This window comes from Aythya marila (genome assembly GCF_965140915.1).
Source record: "Aythya marila genome assembly, chromosome: 3".
In the NCBI taxonomy this organism is placed as follows: Eukaryota; Metazoa; Chordata; class Aves; order Anseriformes; family Anatidae; genus Aythya; species Aythya marila.
This window is the reverse complement of record NC_139044.1, coordinates 94,684,353-94,706,666: the sequence shown is the minus strand read 5'-3', so window position 1 is coordinate 94,706,666 and position 22,314 is coordinate 94,684,353. Positions and strand designations below refer to the sequence as shown.

The 22,314-nt window shown below is 42.6% G+C and overlaps 1 protein-coding gene across 3 annotated transcripts in view; it reads right to left on the bottom strand.

Annotated features, from left to right (window-relative positions):
• GCLC (glutamate-cysteine ligase catalytic subunit) overlaps nucleotides 1–17,484 on the bottom strand; it is a 32,574-nt gene extending 15,090 nt beyond the window's left edge. For 2 of the 3 annotated variants that reach the window (XM_082758388.1, XM_082758390.1), the window contains exons 1-6: nucleotides 17,206–17,484; nucleotides 5,337–5,449; nucleotides 3,841–4,023; nucleotides 1,649–1,762; nucleotides 808–866; nucleotides 571–707 (exon numbers count right to left, since the gene is read on the bottom strand). In XM_082758388.1, the coding sequence (XP_082614514.1) occupies nucleotides 571–707; nucleotides 808–866; nucleotides 1,649–1,762; nucleotides 3,841–4,023; nucleotides 5,337–5,449; nucleotides 17,206–17,355 (756 nt within the window). In that variant the 5' untranslated portion in view covers nucleotides 17,356–17,484. Of the gene's footprint in view, nucleotides 1–570; nucleotides 708–807; nucleotides 867–1,648; nucleotides 1,763–3,840; nucleotides 4,024–5,336; nucleotides 5,450–10,863; nucleotides 11,341–17,205 lie in introns of those variants that run through there. The other variant, XM_082758389.1, reaches the window with a different exon arrangement.
• Nucleotides 17,485–22,314: the final 4,830 nt, after the last annotated feature.

The following is a 22,314-nucleotide window of genomic DNA, read 5'->3' as shown; positions in this document are numbered from 1 at the left end:
GAAGGAGGCCTCTCAGTAGGTAGTTAAAAATATGTATGAATGAGGAATGTGTACACAGGAGTTAACATAGCTTGTAAAGAAAATGAAACTACACAGAAGAGAGCTACTTATTTTTTAAAGATGTTCCAATAACTTCTTGTCACTTTGTTTTTGTTGTTCTAAGAATTGGGAAAAGCCAAAAAAAATAAGATCAAAATGAATAACCAAAAAACCCACGCATTTGTGCTAGATAGATTGTTTTAATTCCCACTGTGCCCTTTGGTCATGCCTGAAGAAAGAAGTCAGTGGAAGATCTTTCACACCTGAAAAATGTTGGAGTTCCAACAGAAGGTACTTGATCAAGTGAATGGGATGTGACTAGTTTGAGCAAATCCTTTTAAGTAAAGCCTCCAATTCCATTTGAAAATTAACAGAAAATAAACCTAGATTTCCCTTTTTGCCACACTGAAAACACAAACTACATTAAGCTAGAGTGATTAGACATAAGGCAAATATTTAAAAAAAAAAAAAAAAGGGAACAGTTTAGGGAAGACGACATTCATTTACATCTCAAAAGCAGATGCATTTTACCTGAAGACAGCAGTTGCCCATTCCAAAACCCATAGCATCCATATAGATATAGTCTGGTTTAGCTGCTTTTGCTGCTTCTCCATCATCATTGGGAAATGTTTCGATAAATGGTGACGGCGTGTTCTTATCTTTAAATACTGGGTGGAAAACACAGGTACTCAGTAACTCAGAGTAACAGACTGAACTCTTTTTTTTTTTTTTTTTTTGAAGAATAAAGGATACATTGGATTTACTCACTTGGTACATTTATGACAACCTTCTCTCCTCTCCGGTGCCGGATATTTCTTGTCAGTGTACTAGAACAAGAAGAATTCAATATCCAAAGGTTTATCTTTATGAAAATAGTTTCAGAGTTAATTCCTCATTAATTTTCATGATTTCAGAATATCAGCTTCCTATTGGTTTTAGGCATTTTCCTTCAGGACCCTTCTTTCCCTGGTTTACAATAGACTATAACAGACAGCACTGAATTTTTCTTCAGTGAAGTCAAACCCACTTAGAGGAACTTAATAGGCAGAAGCAATAGGCTACTGACCCGAAGAATACAAGGGTGAGTGAAAAGGCATTGCTTAGTTTTTAAACAGCATGATTTTGTTTCTCCTAAGTCCTATCCTTATAATCAAAGCTCCTCTTGAACTACACAAGTAGTAGTATAGTAGTATACAAGTAGCATACAAGTAGTACAACACTCATGCTCCATTCCAGAGTAACTTGGGTAAGTTCAGGACACCGAGATGTTTATGGAATAAAATGGACTGTGACATACCTGAATAAGAGCTATATTAACTGTGAACAAAGTGGTTAATCATGGGATTTCAAACTGGAAACAATTTTGCAGTAGCATAATCAACACCTTTTGCCCCATAATGGCATGAACTACTATATAATGTTATTTGAGCTTAACAGTTTACTTTATGTCACTTTGACAGAAAATACACCATCACAACCATCTCTGTCCAAGTCCTTGGGACATGTGCAGCAGCTAGCCAAGTAGTTCTCTATTGCAGGTATTCCTATAATATTACAGCACAGAAAAAAAAAGTTCAGTTTCTCATTCAGACTCCTGAAATGCTCTTACCTAAACCTAGGATGTTTATTGATGGCTTCATCTGGAAAGAAGAGGGATTTTGAAGCTCCTCCTTCTACTGGTGTTGGCTTATATTCTGGCACCGTAAATCCAGGACACCCTAACCTATATAACACAACAATGAGAGTCCAAGTTGTAATGAATACAGACTGTGATTTTAAAAGGGTCAGATGACCTAAGATTAGGATCTCAGTATACAAAGGAAAAAAAAAAAAAAAAAAAAAAAAAGGATTTTTAAAAACTTGAATCTAAGTCTGATTACTTCTAAAGTGCTTTTCAAGACTGTTACCTACCCATCTGGAATTGCCAGAAAGAGTTACCATAAAAAGGTCAGTGCTTGTCAACAGCTGGCTTCTGTTGTAGTTAAAACAGACTTATTTTTTAAAATGTATTACTTCATCTCTGAACACTAAATGCAGACCTTTTCAGTGGCCAAATTAGGAAACTTCACAGCATTATACAGAGTAAGCTCACATATTTTTAGGGCATTAGTACCTGTCATTAATAGTGACACACACTGGCATTCAGTGCCTCAGTTTCTCTACATGCTGCTGGTTAACATTCAATTTCTGACATATGTAGTTTACCCAGTTCTGCCCCCAACAAACCACCTCTGTTAAAAGGATGTACCTAATTAATAATTAGAGGTAGTTTCATGTGTTACACACAAGCAAATGTCATAGCAATTTGTGATTTTGGAACTTTGAAGAACCCCCTAATGGGAGAAACTTAGGAAGTAACAAAAAGTTACACCTATAAGGCATAAAATGCTGAGATATGAGCAAGAAAATCAAAATAAAACCCTCCTCTTTGGAGCCTTGGAGGATGTAACAACAGGAAAAAAAATCCTGGAAAAGTAAGTTAGCAAGACTCCAACAAACACGGATTTGAATGGCAAAACAGTTAAAGGCAGAAATAAGAAATATGTTCTCCCTACACAGCCTAGGGAGAACAATCTCTGAGGGATGAAACTATGAATCATTCCAAAGATAAGTCATATGCAGACTGTACATATTATTTGCCAGCTTCTACTGAATGAAGTCTAATGTACTGTTTCCACAGTCATGTAAAAACTATTTATCTGTATCTCTTTAGTCCTTGTGAGACTGGACGTGAAATCTTTTATACAAAATTTATTGGAGTAATCTTTTTGTAAGGTTGCAGGGCAAAAATGCAATTCTGCAACACACTGAAAACTGCTTACTATAGGAGTTTAAAAAAGCGCTCATTACTATAGACATATCTAGTCTAGTTCCCATAAAGAAGAAGCATAGTTTAATCAATAGAGAGACCTCAGGGTAGAATACATGAGGTATTTTGGTACCTGATTTTCGCTGCTAAATCACATTTTGTACTGTTCACGCTCCCGGCAACAATTCAGGGCGTTCTGTACTACACAAGAAACCAGCCAGTAAGGCCAAATGCTTCTGTTTTATTGCAGATTTTTTTTTTGAACTATTTTAAGCATAATTATCTTCATTCGTTTGACTGACCAGGCTAGTTCAAATGAACACATTATATCCCCCCTCAGAATTATGTTTGAAAGTCACAAAGTTCAGTTTCTCCTAGGCAATGAGGAACATCCTGAATGTACTTTTTCAAGAGTCTCCTTACAATAAGATGAAATCTACCCTTTGTAAGGATGTTATGACCTCAGGAGAGGCCTACCTTTTCTAGATTCAATAAATACAGGACTATAGAAGCTTTACATCTCCATTTTGTAAAGGTAATCACTTTCCTTTTCTACTGTGTTCAAAGTAATAAAAGGAAGTATGCATGTGCTTCAGTGAATATGTAGTATTAAAAAATAGATCAGGTTAGCCAAGTTTTATAGAACTGCTATTTATAAAGATCAAAGCTTGGAAAATCGGTAAATGGAAACCTTTACCATATCAATTCAAGATTGCAGGCTACTCTGCATACTATACTTTGTTATGAATAATCAAATTTTCTCTCCTACTGCAAAACTATCATAGATTAGAAGCTTAAAAATATAAAAGATGCAGATTTATTTCTGTCTCACAGCAATAAAAAAAATTTGAAAACATGACTGGAACATTAACTACTTTAGTGGAGTCATATTTTGCTCAGTTTCATTGTACTGTTTAGCTATACAGTAAAAGAGAAAAAGCATATATGGAGAATAAGGAGACGGTGTTACACTTCTCAAACAACAATCTCACCTTGGAAAAGATGTCACAGTGCAAACGGCCTCATTTTCTTTCAGCACAGAGGCAGCCTCTTGCCTCCTTTTCCTCATGTTGTCTTGTACAGTGTTGAATTCAGACATGGTTCCTCCATATGGCTGCCCAGGTGTCCCTTCAATCATATAGCTTCCATATTCTGGTCGCCAGAGCGTTGGGTGGCTTTAGTAAATAAATAGCATTATTTAAGTATTTATGCAACTTCAAAAAAGATAGGTTATTACTATAAATTTCAGACAAAGGCAACTTGTAAGAAAAACCTCCTAAAGCTGATTATTTGGTGGAGTAGAGTGGTACGATGTACCTTCAAATGGATGGAATCACTTGGAGACAGTTGAGAGAAATTAAGGTACAGTTTTTCCACTAGAACTGGTGTATAATGCAGTAAGCAGAAACTGCCTGGGCTGACAGCTTCAGTGTCTGTCTCAAACTTTGTTTCTTGGGGTTGTAACACGCTACAGAAAAAGCCACACAAATTATGCTCCATTTCTTATTCCTACTGGCTGTGGAAACCTGGTCAGATTTCACAAATTTATTGGGCTAAGAAATGAAATGAAGTTTAAGCACACCATTAACCCCTGAAAAGCATCTTTCTTTCCTGACAAGCCACCCCACCTCCATGGAGCACAAAGGCAGAGCAGCATTGTCCCTACACTCCTCTGTACATGAATAGTTTGAAGCACAAAGTCTTAAAAGAAGAGAAATTGCTTCTTGTAGGCTTTCAACAGCTCCTCTACCCTGGAAGAAAAATAGGAAAGCCTTGCTGGATACCAGGCGTTCCTAGCAAGGAGCAGACAGGCTCAGGGCACAAAGGCCTTTTATCACCACAGCAGTTTCTCCAACTTCCTTTAAGCTTCTGGCTCTCTTCAGCCAAAACACTTCAGTATCTCTGGTCTCATTCCTCTGCTTTGGAAAAATACATCTGGTGCCATGAATTAGAAGGGAATTTGCAGTTCCCTGGCTAGCTGAAGTAGGGATATGATCCACTTATTACTGCAAACTCCACAGGAGAGGATGGGGAAGAACTGCCCTGCCACCTTACGCCCAGCCTTCTGCCAAAAATAGGACAGTGTTCCTACAGATAGCAGCTCTCTTACACAGACCTCATTCACTCCTGTAGCCAGGGATGCATGGCTCAGTGTACACATGCACTTCAGCAGGGAAGGAAGGTCTGGTATACAATTACTGAGTACACACAGACACAAAACCAGAGCAGGACAAAACAAACACTGAAACTGCAGCTTCTGTGGGCTCACCATTACACCCTTCATTTTCACAAGGCATAACATGAAAGGTGCACGGACTGCCTGCAGGTGCGCTCAGAGCCTTTCACTTCCTGCACCCCAGTTTAATCTGCAAATATTGGTACCGGTGGTTTATGGTTTTACAAAGAGCAGACTTGAAAGTTAATTGTACAAAATTCTGTACGGTATCATAATGGGAAGAAGAAAAAGTAACAGGAAACAGCTACTCACTTGGGGTTTATCTTCTCCCCCTTGTCTTGCAGCGTCTGAAGAACTTCTTCGCCACACAGCAGTAAGCGTACTTTCTTATTCTCATGGTCAAATTTTACTAGCATATACTCCACCTTGTAAATAATAAAAACAGAACAACCAGTTAAAAGATGGCATTTTCTTCACACACAAATTCATTGGCGCATGAATTTAAGTATCAGCTATAAAGGGATGACAGACGTCAGACTGGACTTCACCTCTAGAGAGGCTTAAAACCATAGCTAACTACGAATGTGGTAAACAATACTGAAGAAGACAGCTGCTTGCTCATTTCATCTTGAATGAAGAACCGAAAATTCCTTGAAATCTGATTTGAAAATCCTCAGTTTTTAACTGTGCTCACTTCAGAGATTCTGAATTTGCATTTGCCTCCATTATTGGCATTATTTGCTAAACCATGCAAACTATTAACCACAAGCGTGCCTCTGTCATCCCATGGGTTACAGTCTACAGCTGACTAAAATAAAATAAAATAAAAAAGATAAACCCTCACTTAAAAACAGGATGTCCATTTACATCAGCCACTTGTTGGAGCTATAAAGCCTACAGCCACAGAGCCTCAATTACAGCACAGAAAGCCCAGGGTTGTAACGAACGGCACCAGCCCTGCCATGAATACACTCCAGCTCTTGGTAGAGCACAGGCGCTTCCACCCTTTCTTGGTTCAGCCTTGCTTCCACGGCCCTTCTTGCCTCCCTGCCCCACGGCCTGCCTTCCTGACCCCACAGCACCTTGCTCCAGGCCTCTGCCCCTCCACGTCCCCAGGGCTGTCACCTCCACCTGCTCCTGGCACCACACCGGTGGAGAACTCGACCCAAGAAGCCGCTAAAGAAAGCGGTGCCAGTGCTGTGCTCCAGATCCGAAGGAAATGGTTTTTGCCCAGAGATTACCTGAAAGCCATCAGACCCGGAACACCCACACTTCAAACCTTCTAATCTCAATGCATACTTGCTATCAAAACTCCCTTAAGGCCTTTTAGAGCACCACCTGACAGTCACCTGGACATTATAACCCTTCTGTACTTACTGATATAACTATTTCCTGACACATATTTGGAAGGGGATGCTTTGCCTGCCAAGTAAAATCAGAAATCATACATGGAAATGCATCACAAGGGCTGTGAGAACTCCTGGCTGGCCCAGCAGTGATACACAATGCTTTCTGTTTGCAGCTCTCAAACCCCTGCTTCCACAACTTTCACGACTAATCTAATGTAAACATCAAGCTCGAGTTGTGAACTGTAAATCCACTGCTAGAATTTATCAGTCTTTGTGCTGTGCTATTCAGTCATTTTTTCTGACTTTGTGTAGGATGCCATCCAGCAGTACTTACTGAACTCAGCTGCTTCGATGCCAGAGGCTCAGACTCACCACGACACAGATTTTGGAGCTGCTGGGTCCAAGCTGGCAGCAACTTGTTTTTGTACAGAAGTCTGTGAGTATAGGAAAACGGGCTGCCAAAGCACAGGAAAGCTTGTGCGGTGCTTTCCAGCACACTGTAAGTGGATTTGTGGGCTTCCCAGTCTTTGGTTACTTTGGCATTCACAGAAGAGCTGTTGCTAGCCGCAGTGACAATGAATGTAATCCTCTGTTGGGATTTGTGATTAAATCTGAAACAGCATTACCCGAGAATGTTTGTAATTCTACAGAATCTGATTAGACAAATCCTGCAGGGACTCATTGAGCAATTATGCATGTTCTCAGTATTTTTTAAGATCAAATCTTAATCCCCTAAAGAAAAATGATTTCTAGTTTCCATGCAAGACGCTATTTCTTTGTGCAGCATGTTTTGTGGTTTGTGTGTATTGTGCCACAACAATCTACTCGAGATAACTGCAGACAACAGTCAACCAGAACGCACTCGAGCACTGATTTAGTTATTACTGAGTACCAGTCTCTCACTCTCAAGTGACACTTGACCTGTGATTAGTGGGGATATAAAAGGACTTTTTTCACACCTTCTGGTTTTCCTACCACATCTCTTCCTGCTTTGGAAAAGCTTCAGCCAACTTATCCTTGCTTAGACCCAGCCCGAACTAGTGGAGGTACATAACTGCAGTTCTCCAAGTTATAAAGACAGACGTGTGACAGGGTATATTGAGCCTGCTGCCCTCCTGGCAACCCACCACACAGTCCTTGTGGTGCCTGCAGGACGGACTGAAAGCAGAAACATGGCAGAGTAATTGCAGCTGTGTTTGAGAGACACCAAAGGCCAACACTTGTCCACTATTCTAATTTATGTTCCTGTGATTAGCCTCCTATCTCAGTAATCCCTCTCCAAATCTAATTACAACAAGCTGGTAGAGTGAACACTGTACTTCTCTATAAGCTGTATTATATACAGCTTAAAAGTTCCACAAAAGAAAATTAGCCAAAAGAATGTAAAGAAGCATTAAGCCAAGAAGGCAACAAGAAAGAAACCAAAACGTTTCATGATCTGAGTGCTGTAGTGAATATATTTCATTTATGCAAACAGCTTTAGAAACAACTGCTACTCTTGCCTCTGGAAACATTTGACTAAACCTTCAAAGTTGTCTTCACACACAGAAGATCTGCCATTAATTTTAATGAGAAAAGAAGAAAGCTTCAGACAGCTGCCAACGATTCCGAGTAACCCACAGAGTATCTTGCCAACAGAGGGACCGACTGAATGGGCATCCTTGAAGAATTTAATTTAAGCTCATCAAAAGATTTAGCCTCCAGCTAGAAAAAGGGAAACAAATTCACAGTTCACACATTTTTACATTTAACTTCAGCTCTTCGTTTACAGACTTTGCACATGTTTTTTATCCACAGTGAAGTTCAGAGAGCTGCGGCCTAGCTGAAAGCATCAGTATGCCCATGAGAGCTTTGACTCTGAAAGCCAAGTGTGTGGGGCTTCACCCAGCCTTTGTAATTCATCGCTTTGCCAGACTCCTTTATAGTTCACTTTTCTCCCTGTTTTTAACTAGTTTATCTGCAAGGGAAGCACACCTTGCCACTGTAAGGAAGGCAGACACCACGGATCCTTGTGTCTAGCTGGGGCTCTTGTCCCAAAGCAAACCAAACCCTAGACGTCACTCTTCTCCGGCTAGAACATGATGCATGAGGAGAAAAAAGCCTGCCACTTGGCTCCCTCCTGCACAGAGGGGTGTACAACATGGTTTCAGTGGCCTAAACCCTTCGAACAGCAAGAGTCTGTCCAGCTCACAGAAGTGTGGTGGACACCTCACCAGGAGAGGGACAAGAGCTTGGCCGAGAAGATTGTGAAGTGAAAGCTGTAAATCCCTCCACATATACAACAAGCCTAGGAAAAAGTTAAATGCATTCAAATGGCAAATAAATTCTACATACAAAATTAATAATATTCAAGTGCAACAGGTCTACCTCTGAGCCAAAAAAACCCCTGTTCTTTACCAGCTTCCTTCAACTACTAACCTGCAGCATACTGCAACTACAGAATATTTCCACATCAGTTTCACTCCATGGCCTTGTCTTCTAAGAGGGAGGCCTTCACCAGCAGCTCGCTGTCAGGACAGTACCTAGAATAGCCCTGCTTCATTTGTCAGGATTACTTCTCATAGCTGGCTACTGGAGAAATGTCAGGCTTTCAAAATTCTTAATGCTGCTTCTGTAAATATGACTGCAAACAAGACCTTGAATCACCCTCAACTGGGGAAGAGCCAAACCACTCTCACCACACGAAGCCAAATAGTTGTTACTGGACTTGCCCGGCAGCAACATGAAAGCTAATAGTCCTCTGAAAATGGGCGAGCATGTCTAAAGCTGTGTTTGAGTGCTAGAGTTCATGGAGTTTTATTTGACCATAATTGCATGTATTCTTCCTGCAGAGAACTCGCTACTTAAGACTGAAGAAATACCCGTCCAGCAACTCTTCAGCAGCAGCAACGCTACGAGCTGAGGAGGACTTAAGCTGATGCAAGTCCCACAGGGTATCATTGTCCAAATACACACCTGGGCAGCGGCCAGTTTCCCAGTATCAGCTCCCCCTCCCAGCACACAACTAACACCGTTATGCCAGGTACACCAGGAACAAAGCCTGGCTAACATTTGGGCAAAAGCCTTTTTCTCCAGAGTGTAGTTACTCAGGTGCTTTTAGCATACCAACTATTTGCCATGAGACACATCTGTATGTAAATACACAAGTAGGAATTTGGTCTCGCAGCTCGGTAAGGTCAGACATGAGGTGCTGAGCAGGCTGAGATTCTAAACCAGAGGAAGATGTGTCAAAAAGAGTTACCTGAAAAGGAGCTGCTTTTGAGAGGAAAGTGGGCAAGTTTGCATGCTCTCTGCCCTGTCCATCCTCCTGGGAAAATCAGCCCTGTGCACTCGCCTTTTACCTGGGCTTCTGATCGCCTGCCTCCGGCTAGACCTGATCACAAATGAGTCACTGGAGACACAGCAGAGTCCTGGATGACTCACAGCCGACCCTTCTTCCTAGAATAAAATCTTAGTGATGCTTTCTTCTCTAGCAGTGCCTTCACTGGGCAGCCACTGCCACAAGGATCTAAAGCAATTGTTGGAGTCACCTTATAATGCCAGCTGTCTTTATGCATACTTCACCCCTGGCCTGGAGCTTTTAAGAAAGATCTAAGGTTTTCCTGACTTTTCTTGGCTTTTGCTGACTATTCCCAGAAGCCACTAGAACATTTAATTCACATCTCTTCACGTAGTACGCCTCATATATTTACGTACACAATAAATAAAAAGGCAACCTTTCCTCTCAAGAGCCTCAAACAAAACAAAACTCATTTCACCAGTTATTAAACTACATCATAGCAAGAAAACATAATTCCTGATACATTTATTGGTCAGTTAATGCATCATTAACATGCCACATATCATTAAAATAACAGCCTACAGAAGAATAAAGTTTTAATAACCTGACTGCTCATCAAAAGACCTCTACCACAAGTATTCAGTGCTAAAGTGCAAAAAGTAGGTTTTTCCGTAAGCATGCGTATTTGCAATATATGTAGAGTTTTTTAAACACAGCTATTTTCTCACCACTGCTGTCATAAAACGTGGAGCCACAGTAATAACCAGATCATGATGCACCTTTAATGAAAGGTTTACTGGCCCACAAAGGACAGCCTAACCCCCGAGGGAGTGAACTTACGAGGAAAACAACTCTGGGATCGCAGCAGAAGCCATTCTCCCCATTTCTCATCAGCAAGCCTCCAAACTGCTCACTGTCACAATGCAGAGCACTCCCATGCTCACAGGATTACAATGGGTATTTTCTGTTGTAAAACTTTTTTTTTTTAATCTGCTACTCAAATTTATTTTCTGAAATGCTTAATTTTGATCAAGCTGACTCAAAGTGGCTAATCCAATAACCAAAGCAGTCTGCAGCTCTCCATGAAACCAACCTACAGAAATTGTGCACTAAAAACCAATAACAATAACAACAACAACAAAAACAAACAAACAAACAAACAAACAAAAAACAGCATAACCGCTGTTCATTACATTGAGTTTGTACAAACCTGAAGTACTTTTATACCACACTAAGATGACCAGAGATACAGAAGAGGATGCAGCACTCCTCATCCCAGGCAACCCAAGCAGCCCCCATGAAGTGCTGCTGCCCGCTGCCCTCCCGCTTGCCGACATCAGGGCTGCAGATTTTCTTCTTTTGCATGTGATAGAACGCAACTAGAGGATGTCCTGCGCTGCACATACCACAAACCAGGAAGCTGGGTTATTGAAAACTAAATTTAGAGGTCATAACTCTTTGCATGCGTCTCCAGAACAAGATGTGGCACATTAGAGAACAAGGTGCCTCCTCTTTGACCGCTGCACTGCGTCATATCTGAGGTAAGACTGTAAAAGATTAGGATAACGTTTAGATTTCTGTAGCAAGAGCAAATTTATGGCACTCACAGAATTTTAGATTTAAGACAAAAAGGCACAAGTGTTTTCGGCACAACTATTTTCTAATCCACACAAGCTAGATGTTTTAATAGACTAACAGCAAACCATTTCTCCAACTGTGAAGCAAGACGTTGCAAGCTTCCAAGTTTCCTCTTGCATCACAAAGAGAGAAAAAAATAAAAACAAAAAAATCCTTCCTGTACTCATCCTTCCTACTCAGCTTTTCTAACACTATTAACTAAAACAATGCATCTGCACAGCACGAAGAGGAAGTCCCGTGGCAAAAGCGAAATTATGCTGAAGCAATAGACAGTAACTCCACGACAAGATTATAACAATTCATTTGACATCCACAAAAGGCAGGAAGTTCACTGTGAGCAGAGTATTTCTCTATCTGAAATACAACCAGCGGATAATTAAAATTCCTCTTATTGAGATCCGCGATTGCAGAGGAGGATATCAATGCATGTCACAGGGCTTGGTCACTATTTATGACAAATTACAGTTTGTTTACGGAAAACAAGCGATTAAAAACCCTTCCAAAATGTTTTCCACGAATTGCAAAATTAGCTTTAGTTTACAGTGGGATGCTTTTTCTATTTGCTGCAACATTCAGTCTAGTTCAGCCCAATACCAGTAGGATTACACTAATAAACTTTATGAAAGCAATTCCAAACGAATAGAGAGAAGTTTATAGAAGAAAAGTAAAAGCAGAAGCATAACATGAGCAGAAACAAGGACTGGAAAAGACGTAAGGCAAAGGACCTATAGATATATCTGCATTTTCATCTGCTAGGATTGGAGTTGAGAATTGCTTTTGCTTTCCTATCAGCCTGGGGTAAAGAAAATATCACGATGTACAAGTTTTTTTATTTTTATTTTTAGTAGTCAGGGATAGCTTCCCAAATCCCAGCCCCTTCCTGTTGCTCTGGAGCTAAACTTCTCAGATGTTTTCTCTCTAAATCTAAACTTCTATGTTTTCTTCAGCATAATGGCTCTAGACTTGTGGATATTAAGTATTTTGCAGTTTTCTCCCTGTTTGTTTGCTCCCCTTTTTTGCAGTCTGAGCAGTTTTAAGCTCAGGATAGGCCACTCTAGCAATACCAGGTATAAAGAAACTTAACAGAAACCCATGCTTAGAAGTTAGTAATTTCCATAAATACAACCACTAAAAAGAAGTCATCACTTCACGCATGTTTTGAGAGCTGGAGGCTTTAGGTTCAGTTCCCTTTAGGCATTTCCCACAGGATTAAGGCAGGGCAGAGAGGTAGTACAACAACTATCAGCCGACACATCCATTGTAGCCGCACCTGCTGCTTGTTCTAAAATAAAGGAAGCACAAATTATTTGTAAACAAACAACGTCAGCCTCCCTTTATCTAGTCAAAGCTCGAAGTGTGATCAGGCAGGCACATGAGGGATAACCAAATGGCTCACAAGTGCTGCCCTTCCTCACGCGGTGGGCACATCGGGTAGGAAAGCCACCATCCAGAGGCATCCAGACAGGCTGCATCTGGCAGGGGGCCATCGCGGGGAATTTCTGCATGAAAGAAATTGAAAAATGCATTCCGTGGGGGGAATTTTGCTGGGAGAGGGAGACCAGAAGCCATTGCCCTTAAAGTGGCAAGGGCTCAATGTAAAACAATATATATACTATTATCTAAGTGGCTATGGACATATATCTTCCAGCATGTGGATATAAAAAAAATGTTTTGAATAAAAAACATGATAAACTGTATGCTTGTCATCCACCTAAGTGTCCACCTTAGCTTTAAAGCTATCATTTGGCATCCTATTCCACAGGACACCCAGACTTCGTAATTATCTTAAAAGGACATCTGCTGCTTTTCTGCTCCACTAGCTTACCCAAATTTCTTGTAAAATGAGAAAAGCTGAATGCTTTTCCTGCACACCGTGATGCTCTCTGAACCTGTTCCTTTGAACAGTCAGTGTCTTTTCTTGTCTCCACCTGAATTCCTCTTTGCATTCACTTTTGAGCAAGTGTGTCTCTCTCTAGGCCTCTTTATTGTCTTTTAGAGGAGCAGTAGCCAAAACTTTACCTGTGTGTTTTAGGGACAGGAGCTGTACTTATTTCCTGCAGTAGGTGAGCTAGATTCATCACTGTTAAGAACACCCTGGACTGCTCCTGGATTTACAGGAGTAACAGACATCAAACAGGAGCCTCAGTGTGTGTGCGTCTGAACCCCACACCACGTCCTTCAGTGGCAACAAGTATTTCACCAGTCTGAAAATCCACGGGCTGTGATGCAGTGTCACTGAACACTGCTGTTGCTGCCCTGAAAAACACGTACAGGCTGTGAACAACAGCAAGACGTTAATGCTGTAGCTAGGTCCCTGGGAAAAATATCGTTCAGAAGGAAAAGGAGCTCTTCTCACAGCCCAGGCTTTCCTTAGGAAAAAGGAGAAAACTTTAAAGATTGTCTGACCAGGAGGAATACCTGTGGGTCACTGTGGTAAGAGGCCTTTGGTTTCTCTTCTTGCAGCGTCTGAGAAAGGCTGCTTTGCTGCTTGCATTAGGAAGTGCTGAGCAGCAAGTGGTCATTTTTTTTCTAATCCATTTCACGGTATAATTAAAAAAAACTAATGAACAAGGAGCAGAGTAAATCAAAAGTAAGAAGAAAGATAAGGAAAGAGTACAGATCAAAAGAACATAAAAGAAAGGACTGAGAAAGAAACAAATGCAGAAAGAAAAAAAAGAAAAAAGTCAGGAAGATTTCAGCTTGCAAGCAGCAGTGTCACATTTTTCACGATGCCTCATGGAATTCAGCATCAAAACAAATTTTAAAGATGGCCAAATTCCACCTTAATTTTCCACAAAGACAACAGCTCTCTACAAGCTGAAGACGCCTGTTATGCTCCGTGCCCCAGCGCTGGCAGTAGCCAGCCCCATGCCACAGCAGGGTCATTACGTCCAACTGCACTGAACAAGGCCAGGCAAGTCAGATTGCCCTTTAATCCACATACACTTTCAAATAAAGCCATGTTCTGCCCATGCTTGCTTTCTACAACCCTCCTTCTGAGGGGATCTCCCTCTAGCATACTTTTCTTCACACTTCCACAAACCGAAGCAGCTCTCCCTTCCTCTCTACAGTATTTGCTCCCTTCAACTTCTCTTTTCCAACTCTTCTGCCCAGTCCAGACAGGGATTCAGCCTGCAGAGCAGTCAACCTGTCCCTTTTAGCAGTTAAACAGAGTAGAAAAACTTAAAGCATCCCATACATGTACTCGTGTGTGTGCCTGCACATGTGCACGTTGATGTCCTTGCAGACTCACGTGCACACACAGCACAAAGGATGGAGCTGAGTTAGCCGAGAGCCTCCCATTCCACTTGCCTGATCCCAGCATCCGCATTAAGCTGCAAAGGGAAATTTAAGCAACATCCGTCAGCTGCAGGAATGCAATCAGCAGACACGAGGTGCTGTGCAGCACAGGAGGTTTGCTGTGCACGAGCACCCGAGCCAGTTTTTCAGCAGAAAAGCTGGAAAGCAACAGCATAGACTTTGCCTTACTCTCAAAAGCTCCAAACAAAACAGTTTTTACCATAAGAGGTACCACTAACATCTGCCAAGCATCCCCAACTAGTTGTTTTACGTAGTACCTGCTACCTCTGCTGGACTTGTAAAACACAGCCCTGAAAAGGTTTAAATTTTTTTTTCATTTGCTGCATGAGGAAAAAAAAAAATAAAAGACAATCTAATGACTCCTTACTCTGGAAACCCACAGATGAGCAGACACTGCTGTGTGGGAAACAAAGATGGAAACATGAGGAAAATGTGCAACAGTACTGGCAGACCTATTTGCTGCCCAACTTTCGTGGGCATTAAGGCATGGATAGCTAGGTGGGGTTTGATGAGGGATAATAAAATAGCCCAGTATTTTGTATTTCCCACAGCCAGGAGAAGCCAAGCATAAAGAGGGAGGCCAACGATCAGTCTGAAACTAAATGAGGCAGAAGGATGATTAAGAGGCAGAGGACCTTCACCTGCAAACGTGGGTTCAAAGAGACCCTTAGGAAGATTTTTTAAGCAAGTCTTATTCTGTGCTACACTTGTGGCTTTTTTATAAAAAAAAAAAAAAAAAACAAAAAAAAACACAAAGAACTGTTGCAAGAACTTTGTGGTTATAGAAAACAGTCCAAAACATAGAGACCCCCCCAGAAAACAGGATTGTTTTGGTAAACCCCTTGGTTCTCCTACTACAAGGCATTACAAGGGCACTAGCTAGACAATCTTTAAAATAATGACATTACAGTAGAAGACAAACTCAGCAGGCATGATGAAAGTTGGGTTTTCCTCCTAACAGTCATTAAAAACAAAGTAAAACAAGGTACCTTTTGCCAAACCTGGTCTCAGTAACGTCTTGGGAATACAAAAGTAATTTTCTTTACCCTGATTTCATCGCTACCATTATGTGAGGCCTGTCATCTTCATTCTTGATTTCTATCTTCAAGAGGTTTTCAGACAAGAGCAAACCCTCGGGCTATGACTACACACAAGAAGGTTGAAGGGCACAGAAGGCTTTTTAATGAAAATTGTCCAGCTAGTCAGCTGAATCATCTAAGCGGCATATAAATGTGGCTATCTAATAACTAGCTATTTGCAAGAAAAACGAAAAATGAGTTTACGGTTTTCCCCACTACCTACAGCACAGCTGAGCAAGTTGTAGAGAGGGGTATGTTTCTGTGCTCGCAGAGCAGCAGACAGGCAACAAGCCTCTGCTATGCTAATACACTCCTAAACGCTGTTACATAAAAAATTGCACAATAAGGCAGAATAAAGATAAATTGCCACACCTAGGATTAGTATCATTTGCTAAAGTAATGCGTAGATTATGAGCCCAGTTACTCGAACTTCTGAGTGTTCACAGTTGCTTTGAACGTGGCTCCAAGCTCCTCGTGGAGTGTAGTGTGGCAGGCAGCAAATCATGCTGCCCCTAAAATTTCGCCCTATCACCCCGGGCAGGACAAAACGTGAGTCTCGTTAAAGAGCACCACGCTTTACCGTGCAGAAATGCTTCAGTAAGCTCTCTGCCACGGCTGGGATGAGGTTTGCAGGGTGCAGCCCTGCCATACGGCCAGGCTCACCAACAACGAGCTGCTGCTGCAAGGGGCACTCTACTCTTACTCGCCCCTTTCCTCCACAAGTTCCCGTTACTTTCCCTACGTTAACTTGCTGGATCTCGCAGGGGAACAGCGGAGGCTGTGCCGAGGAAAAAAAGCCAGCCTAAAAAGCTGGATGGGGGCACAGCTTTCGGCTGCTTTGTTTCCTCAGAGCAGGAACCCCAGGGAGAGGAGGGGAGCTGAGCCGAGCCAGCTTGCTTGCAGATCAACCTGGGCTGCATGATGAAACCCTCCAGCTAACCCTCAGAGCCACAGGGACACCGTCAGCTCCGGTTTTATTCCCGATCCCGTGTGTGTGTGTGGCTGTCAGCCCAACTTCACAGCTGTGTACTGAAGGATCCCAAACCCACACCGCGCCGGCTGCGAAACCCTACAGCACGCAGCGGCCACCCCACAGCGCAACTCCCCTCACAGGGCAGCTTCTTATGGCGCAAAGCCCCCAAAACCTCACTTTCTCCTCTGGAAAGCGGCTCCTTGGCTCGGGTGCGTGCCCCGCTGATGTCCCGCAGCCTGTCGGTGGGACGGGGCATGTCGGCGACAGGGCATGTCGGGGGGCAGCGAGCGAGGCCCCAGCTCTCCCCGCCAGGCTCTATCGCGACAGGCCAAGCCTCCCCGGCTCCGATAACGCCAACAACAGCGTTAATCGCGGCTCTCCCCTCCCTCCCCCCCGCATTATTTCGGCGTTTTACAGCCCCGCGGCCCCCCCCGCGGCACCTGCGCGGTGCCGGAGGAAGAGGCAGGGAGGAAGAGGAAGGCGGGGGGGGATGAAGGAAGGAAGGAAGGAGGGAGGGAAGGAGGGAGGGGGTGCCGCTCACCTCGTCGCCCCACTTGAGGACGTCCTTGTGGCGGTCGCGCAGGGCGCGGTAGATGTGCAGGAACTGCAGGATGCCGTGCTTCCGCACGTGCTCGGCGTGCCGCCGCGTCTCCTCCCAGCTCAGCGGCGAGCCCTGCGACAGCAGCCCCATGCCGGGCCGGGCAGGGTGGCAGGGACAGGGACGGGGATAGGGACGAGGACAGGAGCAGGGCTGCGGGGCGAGGGGCAGCGGCAGAAGAAGCGGCGGCGGCGGCCAGCCCGTGCCCGGCGCCACACGTGATGGCGGCGTCGGGCCGTGACTCAGCACTTGGCGCCGCTCGCTCCGCCCCGCAATGCCGGGCCGGGCCGGGCGTGGTGCTGCTGCGGCTGCTGCTGCTGCCGCTGCTGCTGCTGCCGCTGCTCGGAGTACCACGGCTCGGCTGCTGCTGGGGCCTCGGATGGGCCAGAGGGGGGTGGTGGGGTGGGTTAATTGCGGTTGTTTGGTCTGGAGGGGGAATAAAGGTGTTTGGAAGTCAGGCTTGTGTGTGCGGTCTCTCTGCTAGGGGGTGGGCGGCGGGGGGGTGAGGGAGGTGGAGGGGCTGGGTGGCTAGGGGCAGGGGGAAGGGAGAGCAGCCAGGCCGGGCCTGGCACGAATGGAAGCCGAAAAGACAAAAAATGGGTGAACGGCCACCCCCTGCTGCAGGGGTGAGCTTCTGCACCGACACGCTTCGTCAATATAGTCCCTAATGCTACAGCCAAGTGGCCTCAGTGAGTGCCTCAGTGAGGCACTCGAGTCCTCTTGAGACATACACGCATACATATTTCAGATTTAGAATGAGATTCCTCTTGAGACAGATGTATATATTTCAGATTTAGAATGAGATTCCAACTTGTTACACGCTTAACATGCTCAGACGCACGGTCTGATTTTCAGGTGGTGCTGTGTGAAGTTGGGAGTTGGACTCGATGAGCCTTGCGGGTCCTTTCCAGCTCGGGATATTCTGTGCTCCCTGTGTCTGCGGTATCAGAGAACGCGATAAATAATGGTATATTCAGGTGATCCTCCAGTTAATGGGCTTTTCTCAGGCTGCAAAGTGAAGTACGGCCAGCACATGTTAGCACAGCTGGGCCTGGGGAAAATTTCTTCCTCAGTCCCAAATCCAGCCATCACTGTGAGCCTGGATATGTGAGCAAGGGGGGTCAGCCAGGAATGTAGAGCTGTGTGTAGGCAGGAGGACATCTTCTGGGTGTCACCTTGGCCAGGCTGATGTTCCTGATGAAAAAGGATGCTTCTGTGGTAAAGGGGCTACCAACTGTCCTAGCTCAGTGTCCCAACTAAGAGCTCCTAAAATGTGGACAGTGTACAGAAAGCTGTTACATATTTTTTAGAGATCAGAGCATACCTCTGAAAAGAAAAAAAAAAAAAAAAGAAAAAAGTGCATACAGATGTTTTGAATGGATTGAATGAGACTCAGACACCTCACCTTCCCAAGCCAGTTCTGGTCAGGCTGCAGCACCCAAGTGAGCTGTGACTGCACCCTCTTGTGCCAAGAAGAGGCCTGGCTATGACGAGGCTAAAAATAAGTTCATTATCTGAGAGCTGCCTTGAAGGGAACCTGAACAATATTCATCTCAGCAAAGAGGAAGGAGGGAAATGTCATGTTGGGTATTTTAGATTTGATACAAAATAGAAGAAGGGCTGTATCAGTGTTATTGAGAGTGTTTTCTAAATGATGAGACAGAAAAAAGGAACGGAATGTTACATGAAGAGAAAGACTTGCTTCTGAGAAGAGTGTCCTTTATGGGTACCATTAAAAAGTGAGGGCTATAAGCAAGTCTGCAAAGGGAAATTCATTCTGCCTGAGCCCTAGTTTTTCCTTTTATTTACACAGCTATTTCTTCGTAGGCCTTTGAGAAAAGCATGGCTGGTATGCAGTAGGATTGCATAGTTAAAGGTCTGAGGATTAGTAGAATATTTAAAATGTGGTACAGCCTACTAATGGATTAATTATATTATTAGATATTTCATTAACTGAATGACTATTGACAAAAATTGCCTAATTGTCTTTATTCCAGGATACGAGGTACCTCAAGGATAGTACAGGCTCCCAACACATTAAAATAATAAATCTAAAATGCATTAGTGGAAAGTAGAAAACAGTAAAGTAAACCCACTTCAATTTAAAATGTTTTGTGTCTTGGGTTATTTTTTAATGACTAAACTTTGCATAAAAAGGGCAGCATTGGCAAAACCATTACAACAAGAACAGCTGTGACCACTATAATTACAATTCCAGGTTTCATTTCTAATGCACCAGTTTTATGACTTTTTTAAAACTCATGGTTTTGGCTAAGATTTTCATTGCTGATCTCTAACTTGAAAACAATTCTGTTGCTGGTACAGTTGCAGATCTGGAGAAGGCCTGTTGAGTTTGAAGGAAAAGAATACAATCTTTTCCTTCAGCTAAAAAAAACCCACAAATTTCTCATTTCTGAAAAAATAGGAAGTAAAAAAATCTTACAATTGGCAACAGAAGCCTGATGAGGAGTATCCCTCATGTGAAAGGCAACTTCTACTTTATTTTTGGTCTGAGAGGACAAAGAGACTTTATGCACTGCCCTGTGTGTTTGAGGCCAATTGCACCAAAAGGATGAAGATTCACATGTCAGTGCCACCATGCTGCCACCTGGTCTTATTTTTTCCATAACTTTAAGGTTCAAATGGAGCACCTGAGGACTGTGCTGCTGAGAGGGAAGTCTGTGAAAGAATTGGGTATTTGTTATGATCCCAAGGTGCTTTGAGTGCACCGCTGTGTATTATTGACCGTAATTGTTCTGTACGTTTCCAGCAACATACACAAATTTTCCAAACTACAGTCAGCTTTATGATAATGCAGGGTGCAATTAAGCAGTGTCTTCATCTCTTCAGCTGACCGCTAATGCTACTCTTCGTCCTGAAATTCAAGAGCACATTTTCAGTGGCTGTCTCTCCACAGTTATTTATGTTATGCTAATTCTTGAGTTATTTCAGTGTCACTATCCACTTTCTTTTTCCCCTCATTCTTGTGCGCCTTATCAGCTATCAAGCTAGTACACTGTTTATAACAGAAAACCCAGATACTTTCCTTCTGCACCAGTAAAACTGATAAAAATGTAAACTCCTTTCTCACATTGTAATCTTTGGCCTAATAGTGTGACAAATCTGCTTTGTTTATGAGGTGTTTACTGTCTTCAGATGAAGCTCTTTTTTCCTTCAGTTCTAAAAGTATGTGTTATGGCAGCATTGGGGTATATGTAGCCTTTTTTCTTTGTAGGGGACTGTGGCATGGAGGAGGAGTACAAGCTATTCTAATGCTGATGGCATCACATGCAGAAGTATTCATTTATGCATAGCATAAAACATGACTTCAAGACACACAAGCATTGTGTAATATTTGCATATGTCCATAACGTTGTATAATTATTTCCAGTACAGTTAATATGATGTATAATTGCTTTCAGGGCACATACTATGAAAAAATAAAGCTTCTCCAGCCATCCACTGTTGTAGGTGGTGTGATGAGTTTAGCTCAGAACTAACATCCCCAACCCCAAGACATGACTGCTTTCGCTGGACAGTCCAAAGGAAAATCTTTTGGATTCATCTTTGAAATAAATTTTTTGCTAGAAAAGTATTTCATGGAGAAGAAATACTTCCTCCTGAAAAACATCCTTTACCTAAACTTAGCAACATGGAATTTTTATAAAGCAGACTCAGTCCAAATTCCACTTTAAGCCTTCCCTTTGCTCCAAGAAGATCTGTTTTATAACTGGGCCAAACCACTTTATTAGTTCCTTGTCTCTTGGGTAGATGCTTTTCAGTCCCAGCTAGGGACTATTCCCAGTTCCTGAAACTGTATCTACTGACCGCACAGCAAATTACCATTTGTTTGGTAAATGTGACCAGGGAGTGTGACTTTAGTGCATTTTCAATGTTTTATTTATTTATTTATTTATTTATTGATATTTAATTTGTTTGTTTTACTTTGGGCTCACATGAAGCAATTAGAATTGCTCTAATCAAATTACATGTCCCATTAAATAAATATAATCTGTTCCTTTTTGTTCTCCTTGCTCTGATTTAGAACAGAAACTTGATGGAAGAGCCTTGCCTTGTATGAAAAGGAACACAAATTGTTTGCATCCAGTTATAAAAAGGAAATATTTATCTTTTTTCCAGAGACGGAAAAATCACTTCCAGGTGAGATTCAGCTGCTTGTTTATGATAGCGTGATAGCATTGATGCAGCATAACACCTGTGCTAGAAAAAAAAAAAAAAAAAAGTACTGAAGTTACAAAATCATGAGTGATCTTACTTATCCTTGCCTTGAAAACCATTAGAAAAGCATTCTAAAACTAAATTCTACTCAAATTTAGGTATTAGAGATATGGAAGAGTTTTCCAGTTAAAGTAGTTGAGGAAAACAGCCCATGAATTTTTAAGTTGGAGATGATAAGGTTGTTGGAAGGGGATGTATGGCCTGGTATGTGCAATAGCAAGGAGTTGGCCTTAGCGTTTATATGTTCCTGTCTTCCTAGAAACTCCCTAGAGTACAACCCACTTCATCTTTTGGGTATCTGCTAAGTTGTTAAATCAGCTGCCACACAATCTAAACAAAGTAGCTTGGCGCTTCAAGAATATACCTACAGGGAGAGATGAAATGCTCATGGGTGAGACCAGTCATAGAATCACAGACTAGTTTGGGTTGGAAGGGACCTTCAGCTGAGTTCCAACCCCCTGCCATAGGCAGGGATGCTACCCCCTGGGCCAGGTTGCTCAAAGAGCCATCCTTCAGAATGCTTCTTTTTACCAGCTGTCACTAGACATAACAAGTAAAAAGTAGATGTCTTGTGATGAGGCTGATATTACAGGGAACAAAGAAACACGTTTTTCTTCATGAATCATCAGAAAATTTTTAGAGTAGCATTGTTCAAAGTGATTATCGAGTTGACATTTCTGAATCTCGTGTTATTCTGTGAATGCAATGAAGGGTTCAACCGGAACAATCCACTTTCAGAGTTTTTAGAATAATATATTTGGTAGGAAAAAAAAAAAAAAAAAACATTGTATTTTTTGATGCAAATTTATGCTT